This window comes from Bombus terrestris, chromosome 10, assembly GCF_910591885.1.
Source record: "Bombus terrestris chromosome 10, iyBomTerr1.2, whole genome shotgun sequence".
Taxonomy (NCBI): Eukaryota; Metazoa; Arthropoda; class Insecta; order Hymenoptera; family Apidae; genus Bombus; species Bombus terrestris.
In genome coordinates this window covers 19,966,999-19,984,664 of record NC_063278.1, presented here as the reverse complement: position 1 = coordinate 19,984,664, position 17,666 = coordinate 19,966,999, and the positions used below count along the sequence as shown (strand labels likewise).

General features: G+C 26.3%; 3 protein-coding genes and 1 long non-coding RNA gene across 9 annotated transcripts; 3 read left to right on the top strand and 1 right to left on the bottom strand.

The window, feature by feature from the left end:
• The first annotated feature begins 62 nt into the window (after positions 1-62).
• LOC100650752 (cyclin-dependent kinase 20) lies at positions 63-2,018 on the top strand. The gene is made up of 5 exons (XM_003403276.4): positions 63-655; positions 784-972; positions 1,197-1,433; positions 1,510-1,737; positions 1,808-2,018. Exons 1-5 carry the CDS (start codon positions 470-472, stop codon positions 1,961-1,963), a joined length of 996 nt encoding a protein of 331 aa, XP_003403324.1. The 5' UTR covers positions 63-469; the 3' UTR covers positions 1,964-2,018.
• On the bottom strand, positions 1,767-5,592 carry LOC100642626 (39S ribosomal protein L37, mitochondrial). Of its 5 annotated transcripts, none has more exons than XM_012319975.3 (7): positions 5,459-5,592; positions 4,728-4,901; positions 3,617-3,823; positions 3,385-3,504; positions 3,193-3,299; positions 2,717-2,899; positions 1,767-2,630 (listed from the first exon to the last, which is right to left on the bottom strand). In XM_012319975.3, the coding sequence occupies exons 2-7, from the start codon at positions 4,889-4,891 to the stop codon at positions 2,209-2,211; spliced, it is 1,203 nt and encodes a 400-aa protein (XP_012175365.1). In that variant the 5' UTR covers positions 4,892-4,901; positions 5,459-5,592; the 3' UTR covers positions 1,767-2,208. The 5 variants fall into 5 exon arrangements, with proteins under 5 accessions (XP_012175365.1, XP_012175368.1, XP_012175366.1 ...); XM_012319978.3 differs by lacking the exon at positions 5,459-5,592 and adding an exon at positions 5,288-5,420; XM_012319976.3 differs by lacking the exon at positions 5,459-5,592 and adding an exon at positions 5,008-5,272.
• LOC125385855 lies at positions 5,485-6,459 on the top strand. Its single transcript, XR_007225554.1, has 2 exons — positions 5,485-5,584; positions 5,688-6,459. It is a non-coding gene; the product is annotated as an uncharacterized LOC125385855 (long non-coding RNA).
• An 853-nt stretch (positions 6,460-7,312) lies between these two features.
• On the top strand, positions 7,313-16,401 carry LOC100642510 (E3 ubiquitin-protein ligase Su(dx)). 2 transcript variants are annotated; one of them, XM_003403290.4, is made up of 12 exons: positions 7,313-7,486; positions 7,915-8,050; positions 8,937-9,383; positions 10,856-11,921; positions 12,005-12,236; positions 12,358-12,671; positions 12,754-12,996; positions 13,077-13,236; positions 13,433-13,707; positions 13,783-14,008; positions 14,091-14,187; positions 14,306-16,401. In XM_003403290.4, the coding sequence occupies exons 2-12, from the start codon at positions 7,993-7,995 to the stop codon at positions 14,476-14,478; spliced, it is 3,291 nt and encodes a 1,096-aa protein (XP_003403338.1). In that variant the 5' UTR covers positions 7,313-7,486; positions 7,915-7,992; the 3' UTR covers positions 14,479-16,401. The 2 variants fall into 2 exon arrangements, with proteins under 2 accessions (XP_003403338.1, XP_012175363.1); XM_012319973.3 differs by having other exon boundaries at positions 7,313-7,641.
• The last annotated feature ends 1,265 nt before the right edge of the window (positions 16,402-17,666 follow it).

The window sequence follows — 17,666 nt, the reverse complement described above, 5'->3', positions numbered from 1 at the left end:
CATTAATTGACTGCTATAAAACTGCTGGTGAAAATTATGTCATATTCAACGATGGGTTTTGTCGTCTTGCGCGATTAGTCGCAAGTGGAAAACAGGCTTTAATCACAGCTAACCAAAGATAAGGTTAGTCAAGCATTTTCAATTGTAACTATGGAAACCATTAGTTGACATCATTGACGTTACTATGTAACGAAACCGAGACCTGGTGCTATTACGTATAAGCATTATGATATATTTATTCAGCTTTTCGTTTATTAAATTATGTCCATAAATTTCAATGAGAGAAAGAGAGAGAAAGAGATAAAAATTTCAATGAAAGAAAATATATATACTGTAAACTTATAAAATTATGTCATATATTTTAACAAATATAGTATATTTGCTAAAAAATAAAAACAATCTTATTTATGTCTAAAATGTGGAATTATTTTAATATTATAATTGATATTAACTCATAAATATCTTGAATATGGAGAGATATATAGTCACAGGGAAAATTGGAAAAGGAGCACAAGGTATTGTTTTAAAAGCGCATGATGTGGAAACAGAAAAGGATGTTGCATTAAAAAAGTTGTTCTTAAAGAATATTGATAATGGTATATCCATATCTATTATTCGAGAAATAAAAATTTTACAACAATTAAAACATCCCAATGTATGTTTATCTCAATTACTTTATATATAATATATATGTATATAATTCATATAAACAATTTTATAAAAAAAGAACTTCCTTATTAATAATATAGAAATAAATTTAATAAAAAAGATTGTTTAATACAGGTCATAGAGTTATTAGATGCTTTCCCTACTGGTTTGGATTTTATAATGGTATTTGAATATATGCCGACAGGTCTATGGGAAATAATAAGAGACAATGATATATTATTAACTCGAGTTCAAATAAAAATTTATACAAAAATGATTTTAGAGGGCATTGCATATATACATGGAAAAAATATAATACATAGAGTAGGAAATATTTATATTTTTTAATATAAACTTAAGCATAATAATAATAATAATAACAACAACAACAACAATAATAATAATAATAAGTATAGCTGAAGAACTTTAATTACATACATATTAAATTTATACATAGAATGTTATATATTTTAAATTTTTGGTTTATTTACTTTTTACCTTTAAAATTCTATTGAATTATAGTGAGAATACTAAAATACTATTTTTAGGACTTAAAACCTGCTAATTTACTGATAAATGAAAAAGGTATTTTGAAAATTGCTGATTTTGGTTTAGGAAGATTATTGTGGAAGAATGTAACAAAACCATATTCTCACCAAATTGCCACTAGATGGTATAGAGCACCTGAATTATTATATGGTGCACGATATTATACATCAGCAATTGATATGTGGTCTATTGGATGCATTTTTGGTGAATTATATAACAGATCACCATTATTTCCTGTAAGACATTTCTATTTTTACTCAATTATTGATGTTAATTTTGATATGAATTATATAGTAAACGTCAAACTTACAGGGAGAGACAGATATTGAGCAGTTAGCAATAGTTTTAAAATATTTAGGTTCTCCTACATCAGAAACGTGGCCAGATTTAAGTATATTACCTGATTATAATAAAATTACATTTCCATACCATAAGGGAATATCATGGGATGAAATTCTTGAAGATACTGAACAAGAAGCTCTTGATCTAATTAGTAAAATTCTTATTTACAATTCATCACAACGTCTGACAGCTGATGAAGTGTGTAATAAAATAAATACAGCAAGCAATTACTAACAAAAATTAAAATATTTCTTATTTCTTATTTCAGGCATTACAACATCCATATTTCCATATTAAACCATATGTTTCTTCAAAACATTTGATAAAGCCACAAATTAGTCATCGCTATCAAATAAAGCAGAAAGAAATTAATACAGACATTCAAGCTACTACCCTTTTTAAAAATCTGTTAACTATTATATAATAAATGTTCATATTAACAAAGTACACATATAATTAATAAAACAGAAATATATACACTAAGATATAATATATAGAAGTGACCACACAAATAAATTATACGTTTAACTATAATAAACTTCGAGATTATTTAATTTTAATCATTTTAAAGCTGATAGAATAAGAGCTATAAATATTTTTATAGGTACATAAAATTCGAATATTTTCTTAAAAAGGACGTACGAGTTTATTGTCAATAATTATCTTATTTTATTTATTTTTATAAAATGCAAGAAATCTATTAAAAACATCACGATTGTAGCCTGTAAGACAAGGTTGCCCATTTTCATATACAGCTTTTTCATATAATTTTATTGATGGTTCTGACCACCAAAAATTTTTGATTCCTTCTTTGCCATCAACATCTAAGGTATTAAGTTGGTATACAGAGAAATGAAAATTTTGTCCATCTGACTGAACACATTGCACAACAATAGGTTCAGGTAACTTCTTCACATTTAATCCAAACTTTTGTCGGGCACAAGTTGCTGCTACAGTAAATGATTTCATCATTGAACGTGCGTGAATTTGATCTTCAGTGACTGGCAATTCAGTTATATTTTTAACTTCCTCTGGATTATGATTTATAAAAATAGTGTGAACATTCATTAATGGTGATTCTCTATCAATTGCTATAATGTTAAAATGTACATGTTTAAATTTCCTAATTATGATTTATAAACTATAATCTAGCTTTCTATAACTATAATCAACTTACGATATAAATCCTCAGTGTTATCAATATCCAATTTAGATAAACCAACAGTATAATGTAGTGGGTGAAGATTAGGAACTGCATATTCGTTATCCATATTTACATCAGCTATAGGTGCTAGAGGTATCGAAGATGTCATCATTATATCCATTTTTAAGGAAAATTTTATAAAATCGTTTTCTTTCCCTAAAATATATGAAGTGACAAATTACGGGGTTGTGAATAGACATATACACGAAAATGTGCTAATAAAATATCTTAATTAACTTGTACAAATAATAAAAGTAATGATTTTAAAGTTATGAATCATAAATATTCCTAGTTGGTTTATAATAATCGTAACTGAAAAAGTCAAATACTTTATAATATTATTGTCTTTTATGATCATTAAAAATAGAAATATTATATATAAATGTGCAACACATATAATACATGAAGTTTAATGTATATTTTATAATATTTTTCTTTTAATAATATACCTATACACATAGATGCAAGTCCATCATGAACTATTGATTTGTATTGTGCATCATTTAATCCACATAATGATTCACAAAGTTGTAAAAACTTCTTTGTCAAATTATGCCTACAACATATTCTTTGTTATAGAACTAAAATTTTAAATTAAGAAATATGAAGTAAATGTAATCATACAGATGATTCATACTCACATTTTTCTTGTATTAGATATACCATATACTCTTGGAAATACCCAAGCAGGTCGATTAGGATCTTTCAATCGTGGTAATTTTACTTGCTGTGCATCATATATTACAGATGTATAAACAAATCTGAGTAATTAAAATGATTTTTAAATTGAGAAAGGAAAATCATTAGTTGTATATTTCAAATACAGTGACTAATGAAATTATATGAAACATAATTATATTTTTATTAATATACCTTTTTAATAAATTATCTATATTGTCTGGAACGTCAGTAATTAACTCTTGTATATTTTTTGGTAATGCATCATCAAGTTTTAGGGTTTTCGTTAATGCACATGCTTGTCGTACACCTTCTTGTAAAACATTCCAATCTTCAATTACCAAACAACTTTTACTTTTGGAATTAGGTTCTGACTTATTAAAAACAGTTGAATTTTCAATTCTAATATGAAAAAAAAGGAAATTTATTTATAATAAAACTTTGTAGCTACAAATTAACAAAGTGTTTTTCAATTCATAAATATATATTAAGTCAATTAACCAAAGAAAAATTAATAACACGTGTGTGTGTGTGTGTGTGTGTGTGTGTGTGTGTGTGTGTGTGTGTGTGTGTGTGTGTGTGTGTGTGTGTGTGTGTGTGTGTGTGTGTGTGTGTGTGTGTGTGTGTGTGTGTGTGTGTGTGTGTGTGTGTGTGTGTGAAAACAAAATACTTTATTAAGGATTTATTAATTTCGTTGAATATAAAAGAATATTTAATAACATTTGTTGCTAAGTACTTATCTTAAAAAGAGTTTGTAACCTTCTATACAGTTATATTATAGCATTATTGATGTTTTTATAGATATCAATGTCCTTAAAAATAAATTCTTATAAAGTAAAATATTATAATTGTTAATAAGATTATAAGAATAATGAGAATTATAATTTAATATTCTTCCAAATTTTGATACAAAAGATACATTTAACTATAAAAATTCCTACAATGTCCAAAATTACAAAAAGTAAATACATCAAGCAATATCTTTCTCAAAATAATCTTTCTATAGAATAATTTGCAAGTTAGGTAAATTATATTTATATTATTTTATATCACTTGACGAAATAATTTTTAAAATTAAGTAACATCCAATAATTTAAGTTATGAAGTTATTTAGATTAAGGATATAAATATGTTATTAACCTTGCATTATTAATTAAGTAAAACAATGTTTTTTAGAAATTTTTTGAAACAAACAACATAAAGTATAAAGAAATAAATATGAAAACTATGAAAGATAAATGTTAAAATAACAAATTAAATAAGATGTATATTATATTATACCTCAGTGATATATGAAGTATTTTACCTTTTTGCTGATATAAATTCTGCAGCATCATATACTGTAAAATTCATAGATTTTAACATTTTTTCTGCTTTAGTTACTTGCACACGTCTTTCTCGTTGATGTTGCCATAAATATCTTATTGCTTTACCTATATGTTGTTTATATAATAATTGTGTGAACTTCATTATAATTTATCTAAAAAAAAAAAAAAAAAAAAAATGATAATTTACATCATTATAGAGAGTAACTGAGAGTTTTGTTTAATTAAATTTCATTTCACTGTTTTTAGTTAATTATGTACTTTAGAATATTGCTGACATAGGTTAAGTGGAACTATTATTTTCTAAGAATAAGAAATACATATTATTTGTTTCCTACTCTATCTCTTTCTTCTGCTCTTCTCTCCCTTTTCAAAATTATTGAAATAATTCTAACTCTTTAGTTTAAATTAACAACAATTTAATAATTGTTATATGAGTAAACTTTTATTCATATTACAATGTATCTACTATATAAATATATGTTTAATAATTATATTATGATGATGATAATTCCATTAATGTTTTATATTAGTATATTACTGAGAAATATCATGACGGTAGATGTGAATACAATATCGTCGAGATAAATTTGTAATCTTTAATATCAATAATTCAAATATCACTCAAATATTAAAGAATATATACACAGACTACAGTCATACATATAAACAAATCTGAAGACTTGTTGGGGAATAGCAGAGAAAAAGTTACCTCTCTGGTTTTGGTATATGAGTGTTGGACCTGTTTATATATATGATCATAACCGAACCTGTATACACGACCGTGATGGCAACACTGCTTTTGCATGCATCGAAAGTCCTATTTTATTGCAGTGAAGTAAGTAGATTATCATTAATATCTTCCTTAAAAAAATTGATAGAAATATACTTAACTTTTAAAATAAGTTATAATAAAAATAATGATATTAATATAATTGTAGGGCAATGGAAATGAAATATAAATATTGGGAATAATAGAAATAACATATGTATAAACCTTTAGAAGGTATTAAAGGTGTTTGCCTGTATGTAAAATATTTACACTGTTTAAAGGGAATGTAAATGTACTGCAAAATAAGTAAGAACTGAACTATAGCTTCAAAAATAAATAAATAAAAATATTTAAAAAATGAAATTGTCTAAATGAAAGAGGTTAAGTGAATATATAGCATAAGTGAAGATGAGCCATGGATATAGGAATATAGGGAACGAGTAATGACTGAGGGGTGCTGAAGCTATTTCTGGGAAGCGGAGAACGTAGTTTTGGGGCCGCATTGATAATTGGTCGTGGCAAACGCAATCTCTTAATCTCATCGAGCAAGAGTAAATTAGTGTAACTAGTTTTCTCCTTCTGACATACATCATTGAGTCAGTCACTAAGTCACCAATAACCAATGTAGTTCCAATTATCACCTGATCATGTTCCCAGTTCCCTAGAAGTAACTTCACACTCCTTGCCTGAACTAGACATTTATGTTCGATTCTTATATTCCTATGTCCATAAATAGCTGAGCAATAAGAATAACTCACGAGAAATAACTAGAATTTTTGCAAATATGAACAAAAATTTTCATGTCAATATTTGTAAAACATGATAAATTTCGCACACCACTTTAGAGGTAGCGCATTATCGTTTTTAATTTTTAATAATAATATAAGTGCTAGGATTTCATAATTCTTCATTCCTTGGAAATAAAAAAAACAGAAACACAATTATTTGATTTTGAAGTCCTATCATAATTTCCTTTACAGCCAAAAACACATCAATGTAATAATGTTATTAATTTATAAAACATCGTATAAAGCTATTATATTGTAAAAAGCTAAAATAAAAGATATTCAATAAGTATTTAGAAGTTTTGACTTTAGAGTCTATTTCACATATACTGTTATACATTCTGTTGCATTATACTGTAATTGTTTTATATTAGTATTATCACTTACTGTCACAACATACTTATATTATACTAATAAATATTTATAGGTTATAAAACTGGTTAGATTATATTTATATCAGAAGAAGTTCCTAATATTGTTGTCAGATTCACTTTTATTATGAAGCGTAAAAGCCCAATCTTTAGAGTACATTTTAGATTTAATTTCATAATATTTTTTAATGATTTCTTACAATATTACAAACTGATATCTTTTAATATTATTAAAACTAAAATTAAAATATTGAATATGCCACATATCATTTTGTTTCTTTTTAATATAAAGTAACAATCATTTTACTTCATTTTGATAATAATTTTAATGACGTAATAAAGCATACATATTTTAATAATTTTCTAATTATGATTTTTATGTTTCCTTCTACTTCTTTTATGTACATATATATTATCAAATATTTTCAACAACTTATTTTAACAACAAATAAATACTTTGACATGTCCAACATTCACGAATTATATACTATTTTTTTAGTAAATTCATATTTTATGCTATTAAATTCTAGGGAATTCGAAATATAGAGACTTAATACAGCTTACATTTTCTGTGAGATAATACATAATATATGCGCGCGCATCCACATGCTATACTTTTATACCTAGTGATTTGCATATTATAAAAGGTTCCTACCTTTGATGTGTGAAAAGATGGTGACCTACTGATAACGAAGTTCTGTGATAAAAATTGAGTGTGGAAGAACCTTTTCTATCATACAAACGTTAATATCCTAGATACAGGCAATGCATTGGAGCTGGATACACTTGCAACAATCATGATAAATACATCTGTATGTGTTACAATTATTTGAGTATTTTGATATCCGATCATTAGAAAGGATACCAATAGCAGTAGTGTTTTTAGTATGTGAAAACGATAAAGTTTTTTAAATCGTATTGTATTGTATTTAATCGGTAATGTGTGTATTTACTACTAATTATATATGTAAGTGCATTTCTTCACAACATGTTATTTAGTGTTTATCGCCATTATAAAATATCTGAAATACGTTTTTATTTTGGTAATTTATATATTGATGTAGCATAATTTACCAACTCATGATACTGGTTTAAGTATCTCTTTTGTTTTAACATAGTACTAATTGCTTTCACAACGTCCTTTAATTTTACCTTAAATTATTTTTGTAATTTTTATTTACGCACTTATGATAAGGGTGTTGATACTTAATTGTACTATTAAGGTTATAAAATATTGCAGGTAAAACTTACATATAAATAGTTAAGAAATTATGAATTCTCAAAAATTATCTTATTAAAATATACTAAATTGTATACAATGTCTCATTGTGAAGAAGAAGTGGCATCGTCTGGTTTTCACCAATTAAGCATTACAAGTAAGTTTTTATATCCTTATTTATTGTTATATATATTTAACATATTTTGTGTATTGTATAGTTCATGCACTATCGTGCATAAGTATTTGGATGCTTGGTGCAGTCAAATCTGAACATAGTTATTTTTAATATATGTTTAACATTATGATAGGAGAATATTTCTCTATTGTTAATTCTTTATTTCTTGTCATAACTGAAGTCAAATGTTCTGCTAAACTAAAACTAAAACAAGGAATATACATGTATCAATCAAGTTCCACACTTATCTGTAATAAATATATGACTTCATAAAATATACATAAACTATTAAAATGTGATTGGAAACACTTGTTCTCATTATTATTCTAAAATCTCAATGTTGATCAGATACACTTAGTTGCCTATCTTAAGTGTTTCTCTCGAAGTATTTTTCAACCTAACTATCCTACCCTAATCTTATCGTATTCCATTAATTGCATTTAAGATACTGTACTAGGATCAAAGGTAAAAATTAAATTAAAGAACTTTATTTGGGATAAAGTTCCAAGTAGCATCTGCGTTCAATCAATACAAAATTTGGTGGATGTTATAAGAACAGAGAGTAGGCTCAAAATATAAAAATTTCAGTTTTGACAATTCATGCATTTAGAAGATATAGAAAATGTCCAAATACCTATACATAGTAGTATATATATGAATATGTGTACATACATGTACAAAGTTTTACATTTACATAATTTAACAGTCATAATTTTACAATGTAATGTAGTTTAATTTTAATTACTTACCAGATAAATATTAAACATATAAAAATTGTTAGAAAAATGCATAAAAAATAAATTATATAATATTACTCTTAGATATTAATACTGTTTTAAGTATATATAATAAAATTTTGTTATTTTAGTTGAAGGTGCTATATTAAGAAGTTCTACATTTTTAAAGCCTAATCCTTACATTGAATTTTCTGTTGACGATAAAAGTCCTCGGAAGACAGAAGTTTCAAAATCCACATATCAACCAAAATGGAACGAGGAATTTACAATACTTGTAACTCCATATTCTCAATTACATTTTCGATTGTTAGATCACAGTACATTCCGAAAAGATACTTTAATTGGAGAAAAAAAAATAAGTCTTTCTCAAGTATTATCTCACTATAATGGGAAATTAGAAAATATGGAAGTAACGTTTGATTTAATGACTGAAAATAAACATGATTCTCAGTTATGTAAGGTTGGAGAATTGATTACAGTATTTGATGGATTAAGAATTAACATGCCAAATACGTCATCACTAACTATTAATGAATCACCATCGTGTCAGACACAATCTGCCTGTATGCCTTATGATGGTAAGAAGTTAAGATCAAGCATATAATAATCTTTAAATAATAAATGAACAAAATAATTTTTAGCCAATGATAAATGAGACAAAAATTTTTACAAAATTTTAAGGAAAGAATAGCAGGATAATGAGTATTATCTAGATAAGTATTATTAAGTTGTCTGAAAAGTTTCTTTTATAGACACGTCTTTTACAACAATGCATCTTTATATAAACATGAAACCTAATCTGTCGAACGTTGTGATCTTTATTTTGATAGAACAAAATGGATCATATGTAATTCGATAAAATAATATAAAATGGAAAATGTTGTGCATCTATTATTTCCTTATAAAACGAAAGAAACTTATAGGATGTTCTAATATATGTAGTGTATGTCATTATATGACATTATATGACATTTCAAATATAGCTGTCTATTATAGAATTTAATAAAATTTTTAAAGCATTCATATTAATTTTTAAAAATCAATAAATTAATGAAACAAAATATTAAAAATGTTTCTCTCTTCTTGGAAAAGTTAAAGTTACTTTAAATGTTTTAAATAGGAGCATCTTCACTTTTAATTTTATAAGGTTATTTAATTTCCACTGTTACACATACATCTAAAATATTTAATTATATGATCACATCTTTACAGAACTTCATGATAATTTTTCAATGATGATCAAATTAATAAGTGTAGTATGATGTACTATGATTGGCTTTGAATTTGCAGTATAATATTTCAAAATCACTAAGTAATCAATCTTTTGTAGAGAATCATAGATAATCATATTACGATTTCGTAAAAAATATATTTTCTACATATTCTACACATATTTACTACATACATATACATATAAGATACTTCTAATGCTGGTGTTCTTATTGCTTTATAATTAGTAGTGTAGGTTTGGAAGAACTAACAGACTGAGAAATAAGTAAACATCTAGTAATGAATAAATAATATTTACAACAAAATGCAAATGTGATATGTGTAAATTAAAGTATAAATTATTTTTAAGATATTCTTGCAATCATCTGTATAGAAATTATCATTATATTTTATTTATTTGTTATAATAAAATATATTTAAAATAAGCGTTATTTGCATTTAAATAAAGTATCAGAAAATACACAAATTTTTTCATTATTCAATTTGGAAAAATGAAAGGAGATGTCTTCTTTTTTAAGTTATTTAAAATTGAACTTGAAATATCTTTATAATGTATAGTAAAATATAAATGATTGAATAATTTTAAATATAAACTAAACATACATGCTGAGTTTTGTTTTTATGTATTTAGTAAGTAATAGATTTCTGAAATGAAAAACCATACAGAATAATTTTATAATACAAATTACATAAAACTTTTGTGTGCCTGTATGTATAATAAAAACAATTATATATTCTAATTATATATCTTATATATATACACATATATATAAATAATAAAATTGTTCTTAATTTAAGTACAAGCATAATCATATTTTAGGTGTTTCGAATAATGATGCTGTTAGTAATAGTAGCATTCTTAATGGAGGGATTCGTGCTCGCATGAGATTACATGAACCTAAACATGTTACATCATCTACATTTCATGGAACATTACCAAATGTTTATCAGAACTCTACTTATAGTAGTGGAAGTGAACAGGCCAATGCCAATAAGAATAATGAACAAATTGAGCCCGCTGCATCGAATTCATTATCAAATGGACACGCAATATCGCCTGCAGACAAATCCATTGTAACATTACCAGGACGTTTTACAGGATCTTTGCCAGATGGGCGTCAAATGTCTCGAATAGAGCATGTATCGACATCTGGTATGGTAGATGGAAGACTTGGTACAGTAGATGGAAGATTTGGTACATGTACAGAACAATTACCAAAGGTTTCTGTCTCGGAAAGTCGTAATATTTCTCAACTTGAACAATCAACAGTATTACCTGGAACAGTTGGAATACCTAGATCAGATCAATTAACTGTAGTTAATACAGATATATGTTCACATAGTAGAACAGACCAGCCTATTTCTAATGAACGTAACTCTCGAACAGAACAGTCTGTAACTGGTCCTCTTTCAGATAGTTATGGAACTATGAGAACGGATCAAGATACTACTCCTTTAGTAGATGGATGTACAGTTTCTAGAGTAGATCAACTTAGAAATTCTGGATTAACTGATAGTCAGGGACGTTCTCAGACAGAGCAATCTGTAGTATTTACTTTATCAGATGGTTCTCATTTAGAACAACCTACAGTGTTTCTTATGACAGATGGACGTGGAATCGCACGTTCAGACCCATCTTCGATATTATCCTTGGATGATGCACGTAGAATTTCTCGTACTGAACAATATACAAATCCTACAACTACTCGTTCAAATTCCCGAGTAGTACAACGAGTCGCTCCATTAACAGGACAAACTACTATGATACCTGGTCAGTCAACTCAACCTGAATCTTCAATAGTACTTGCTGAAGTTGGTCCTACAAATCATTCTGAAGAGCCATTAGCTCCTGGTTGGGAAATGAGATATGACATTTATGGAAGAAGGTTGTAATATTTTAAAAGTTATTCAATTTTTACATCTTTAGAAAATATATAATATTCTTTTTTTATGGTACATTTTTAATTAGGTATTATGTTGATCATAAGACACGAAGCACTTCTTGGGAAAGACCACAACCTCTGCCACCTGGATGGGAAGTTCGTAGAGATCCAAGAGGCAGAATTTATTATGTAGATCATAATAGAAGAACTACAACATGGCAAATACCAAATACAGAAAGATTACAACATTTTCAACACTGGCAAGGTGAAAGACAGCATGTGGTACAACAAGGTAACCAACGGTTTCTTTATCCTCAAGTAAGTAATAAATAATTATAACATATATATAATTTTATTTTTATTTATATTTTACATTGAGTTTTGAAAATATAGATGTTTAACAATCTAATATAGAAATAAATTTGATATGTATATATAGGCACATGGAAATCAAGCAGCTATAGCAGGACCATCAACATCATCCATAATCGATGATGATGATGCTTTGGGACCATTACCTGCTGGCTGGGAGAGACGTAAACAACCAGAAGGAAGAGTTTATTATGTAAATCATAAAAATCGTACTACACAATGGGAAGATCCAAGAACACAAGGACAAGAAACTGGAATTGATGAACCACCATTACCAGATGGCTGGGAAATGCGATTAACTGAAGATGGAGTTCGATATTTTGTAGATCATAATACAAGAACAACTACATTTCAGGATCCAAGACCTGGAGCACCTAAAGGGTTTGTGTAATCTTTTTTTATCAATCTTTACTAGTTTAATTTTTTGCCTTATTATGTTCTTTACTATTATATTTTTATTTAGTCCTAAAGGTATTTATCGTGTACCAAGAGCATATGAAAGATCATTCCGATGGAAATTATCACAATTTCGCTTCTTGTGTCAAACTAATGCATTACCGAATCATATAAAAATTAGTGTCAATCGACAGACATTATTTGAAGACTCTTATCATCAAATAATGAATGCAGAAGCTTTTGCATTGAGGCGCAGATTATATATCATATTTAAAGGGGAAGAAGGGTTAGATTATGGAGGTGTATCAAGGTAAGAATTGAATCAACAATTCCATGGAAAAAATTTTATTTTGTAAGAATAAAAATAAATTAAACAAATTCTTATTTCAGAGAATGGTTTTTCCTATTGAGTCATGAAGTATTAAATCCAATGTACTGTTTATTTGAATATGCCAACAAGAGTAATTATAGCTTACAAATCAATCCAGCATCTTATGTCAATCCTGATCATTTACAGTATTTTAAATTCATTGGAAGATTTATAGCAATGGTATGATAATTTCTACTGTTAATAATATTATATTTGATAAAATCAATGAAATTAATATACACCAAATATAATATAGTGTATAATAATATATATATTATACACATATATTATTAATATATGTGTATAATATATTTGTATTAAGTACAAAATATATATAATATGTTATATATAATAAATATAAATACATTAATTGTAGGCTCTTTATCATGGACGGTTTATCTACAGTGGTTTCACTATGCCGTTTTATAAACGTATGTTAAATAAGAAATTGGTTATGAAAGATATAGAATCCATTGATCCAGAATTCTATAAATCTCTTGTATGGATAAAAGAAAATAATATCGACGAGTGTGGTCTCGAATTGTATTATAGTGTGGATTTTGAAATTCTTGGTCAAGTAATACATCATGAATTAAAAGAGGGTGGTGACAAAATTAGAGTTATTGAAGATAATAAAGAAGAATATATTAGGTACTATTATAATTAATATTAAGTTAACATTTTACATCTTAAAAAATAATTATTCATTGATTGTTACTATATAAGGTTAATGACAGAATGGAGGATGACCAGAGGTATAGAGGACCAAACTAAAGCATTTTTGGAAGGTTTCAATTCGGTTGTACCATTGGAATGGTTGAAATATTTTGATGAACGTGAATTAGAACTTATGCTCTGTGGTATGCAAGAAATAGATGTAGAAGACTGGCAACGCAATACAATTTATAGACATTATACACGAAATAGCAAACAAATCTTATGGTTTTGGCAGGTTCGTTATTATGCGTATAAAATTATTTGTAAAATATTATCTAGTATGTATATCATTTATTATATTTATATATTTTATTCAGTTTGTAACAAGAACAGATAGTGAAAAACGAGCTCGACTTTTGCAGTTTGTAACGGGTACCTGTCGAGTACCTGTTGGAGGATTTGCAGAACTAATGGGTAAATAATAAACATCAATAACTAAATAAATATGAAATAATTTATAGAAATCAGATGATTTACATTTGAAACTATTTTTTGTTATTTTTATGTTTGTGTTCTTTTTTATTTTCTTTAGGGAGCAATGGTCCTCAAAGATTTTGCATAGAAAAAGTAGGAAAGGATACATGGCTACCTAGATCACATACATGCTTCAATAGATTGGATTTACCACCATATAAGAGTTATGATCAACTAGTAGAAAAGTTAAACTATGCAATTGAAGAAACAGAAGGTTTTGGTCAAGAATAATTAGAAATATACCTTATGAAACGTAATATGCCACTGCCTATGAAGCGATGAAGACAAGTTTAGTATAGTGGTACAAGGTTTTAATGATTTTATTTATCTTGTTCCCAATAACAAGATACAATTGTTAAGTAAAGAAATTTCTTTAAATTAATGAATTGAAGACGTTTGTATTACATCTTTATAAAAAAATTCTTATATTCTTTTTAATTGAAAATGTTTTATTTCAAAATATATTTCATTTATTTTATGTATGTTGTAATGGAACCTAGACATGTAAAAGTCGTAGAAAATATTAATGAAATGCACAGAAAATATTAACAAATTTGTATATATTTAGAAAATAAAGTTTATAAACAATTCGTAGAATAAAATGAAAGCAAAGATGCCAAAATAATTATCTTATAATAATTAATTTTTTAAAGATTAATTTTATTTTATTTTCTTGTGTTTTTCTGTCCTAATAAGAGTTATAACAATAAAATATATTCTGTCTTTTAAGTGTTAGATATTGATGCTTTCTACGATATTTTAGTAACAGTCCCTATGGAAGGACTTGAAAATTACAATAACAAATGCTGTACATATTAAGCCATTAATATATTGTATTTTATGTGACAATTCAATAATAACAATTTCATGTTTTGTCCTAAGTAGTTATAAAAACTGTATTGAAAAAAATTTGTAGATACATTAGGAAATGAAAAATACTAGATCCGAAAATGGCTATTTGCATAAACTAGATAATTTATAAAATATTTAACATATGAATCTATAAAGAAATAATGTCTAATAATTTCAGCTTATATTTCAAGTAATTCTTTTTACTGCTTGAAATATTATAAACGAAAAAATACTATATTTTATCGTGAGAATTTAATTCTTGCAAATAATGTTTTTAAATTATTAGCATTTATTAATATTCATAATGCATAAATTTCAGTTGTTTCTGTAACAGATACCACTGTAAGAATGTGGTATAACAAAATTAATAATAATAAACTAAAATATTTGACTATTTCTATTTGCTTATAATGTTTTATGTTCCCAGATAATAAAGCATTAGTTTGAAGATATCAAATTAATAAAAAATATTATATATGTTCATATAAAAATATAGCAGGAAAAATGAACTTAAAGAAATATAAATCCGAATCCAAAAATTGAATGCCTTCATAGCGAAATATTAATTAACATTTGTAAAATATTTATTATATAAATTAACATATAAAGTGAATTTTACATAAATTTATTTCAAGATATGACACAATTATAAATTACAAATTTATGCTTACAGAAATATTATAAATTATTGAATGTCTGTATAAAAGTGGTGGGATATATTTTTTAATTATTTGTTTTTTTTATTCAAACCAGTCCATAATGTCTAATTTCACTTTTATGTGCAGAGCTTTGCTTGTGCATTATTCTTATTAAATTAATGTTTGATATTATAACTATTTTTTTATAACATTTACAATACACCTGTTTGAATTTTTTTTTAATTCTAATATTCTTTATATTATAATCTTAGGACAATAAACGTGAAATTTGTTATTGTTTTCAACAGTAATTTGTGTGCGCATGTATGCATCCGTATATGTACAAATAGATATTGTAATTAATGTAAGAATTAACACATTTAATATGCATGCAATATAAAATTGTATATATGTGCACACAAATTAAATTCATGGAATGTGTATTCGAACAGTAATATAATACAAAATAAATGTATGACAAATTTATAATAATGTTAAAAAAAAGTTTACTCATTCATTGATAAATCACTTAAAATACATATAAATACTTGTATTATAACTTCTATATAATGTGTATTCTAAGTTTCATAACTTAATGTATACAATGTATGAAACTATTTACTGTTATCTTCTCAAACTATTAAAGTGTAAACTTTTAATTGAATGAACTTATACTTTACTTTCTATTATTTTAATGTAACTACATTTTATTTATTGTTTATCATTTTTGGGTTGTGTAAAAATTTTTACAATAATAAAAGTGTTTTAAAAAGAGAAGAAACAGAAGATATAAGATATTGTTTCCCAATATTATCATTTAAAATCTGTCCTTTGCAGAATTTGAAAATGATTATGAAATCTGTTTTGAAGTATTATAATTGAAAAATCTCTTTTGATAAATTTAGATGAGGATGTAAAAGTATGAAAATACTTTAGATTTCGTAAAACGTATTGATATCTATTTTTTCTAAATATATGAAATTAAATATGTAACATCTATCCTGTGCATATTTCGTATTTTATAATGAAATATTGTACTTTTTTTTTATTTAAATTGTTGTTATATACGCATCCACCACAGAGCGAAAACGTGCGCTTTTAGTCTAGTGCACTCCACAGATAGAATTCATTCATACCACATGTGAGCATATCACGTTTGTTAGACCATGATATCATAGTATACCTCATCACAAGATTATCAAAATTACAAAATTTGTGATATATGTGTACGAAACTTGGGCAATTTTATTTACATTAGGTAAGTCTCAGCACTTTTACAAAACTTTCTTCCTTATTTACTAAATAAGACTGGAACCCAAAACTAACAAAAAAATGAAGAACGGAAATTTTTGCTTCACATCAGAAGTTATCCCAATGAAACACATAAGAAACAATAACTTCAATCCCTACATCAACTATACTTTAATATATCAAATATATTATGTGTATAATGTATACAACAAAAATTTGGAAGTAACCAAATTAGCCACAACTGCACATTTGCATATAAGTCTAAAACTCCGAGACGTGAATGAATAATAAATCATACTCATATATGCATATGATAAATTCATGACCCATCCCTACCATGAAATTTTAATATTTTTATTTTATATAAAGAATCGAAAAATCATAATCCTGATACAGAACATCTGCAAGACGTTACGAAAAGTGTCATCATGTAATTTCGCATCGCATTCGTTAAGAGCCAGTAAGTAAGATCGGGCTAATATTGTTTCATCAACTGTTGACCCTATAGAATTCGTGAATTGCAACTCCCTATCTTGACGTACGTTTCACCCACCCATGGAGTGTTTTGATGGAGAACCATATCGAGTCCCGACTGTTGGATGGTTCCCTGCCAGTGATCCTTGTACCTGTGAGTAGAAGAACCTGCAAGATGACATCGCATGGCAAGTCCTACAGAAT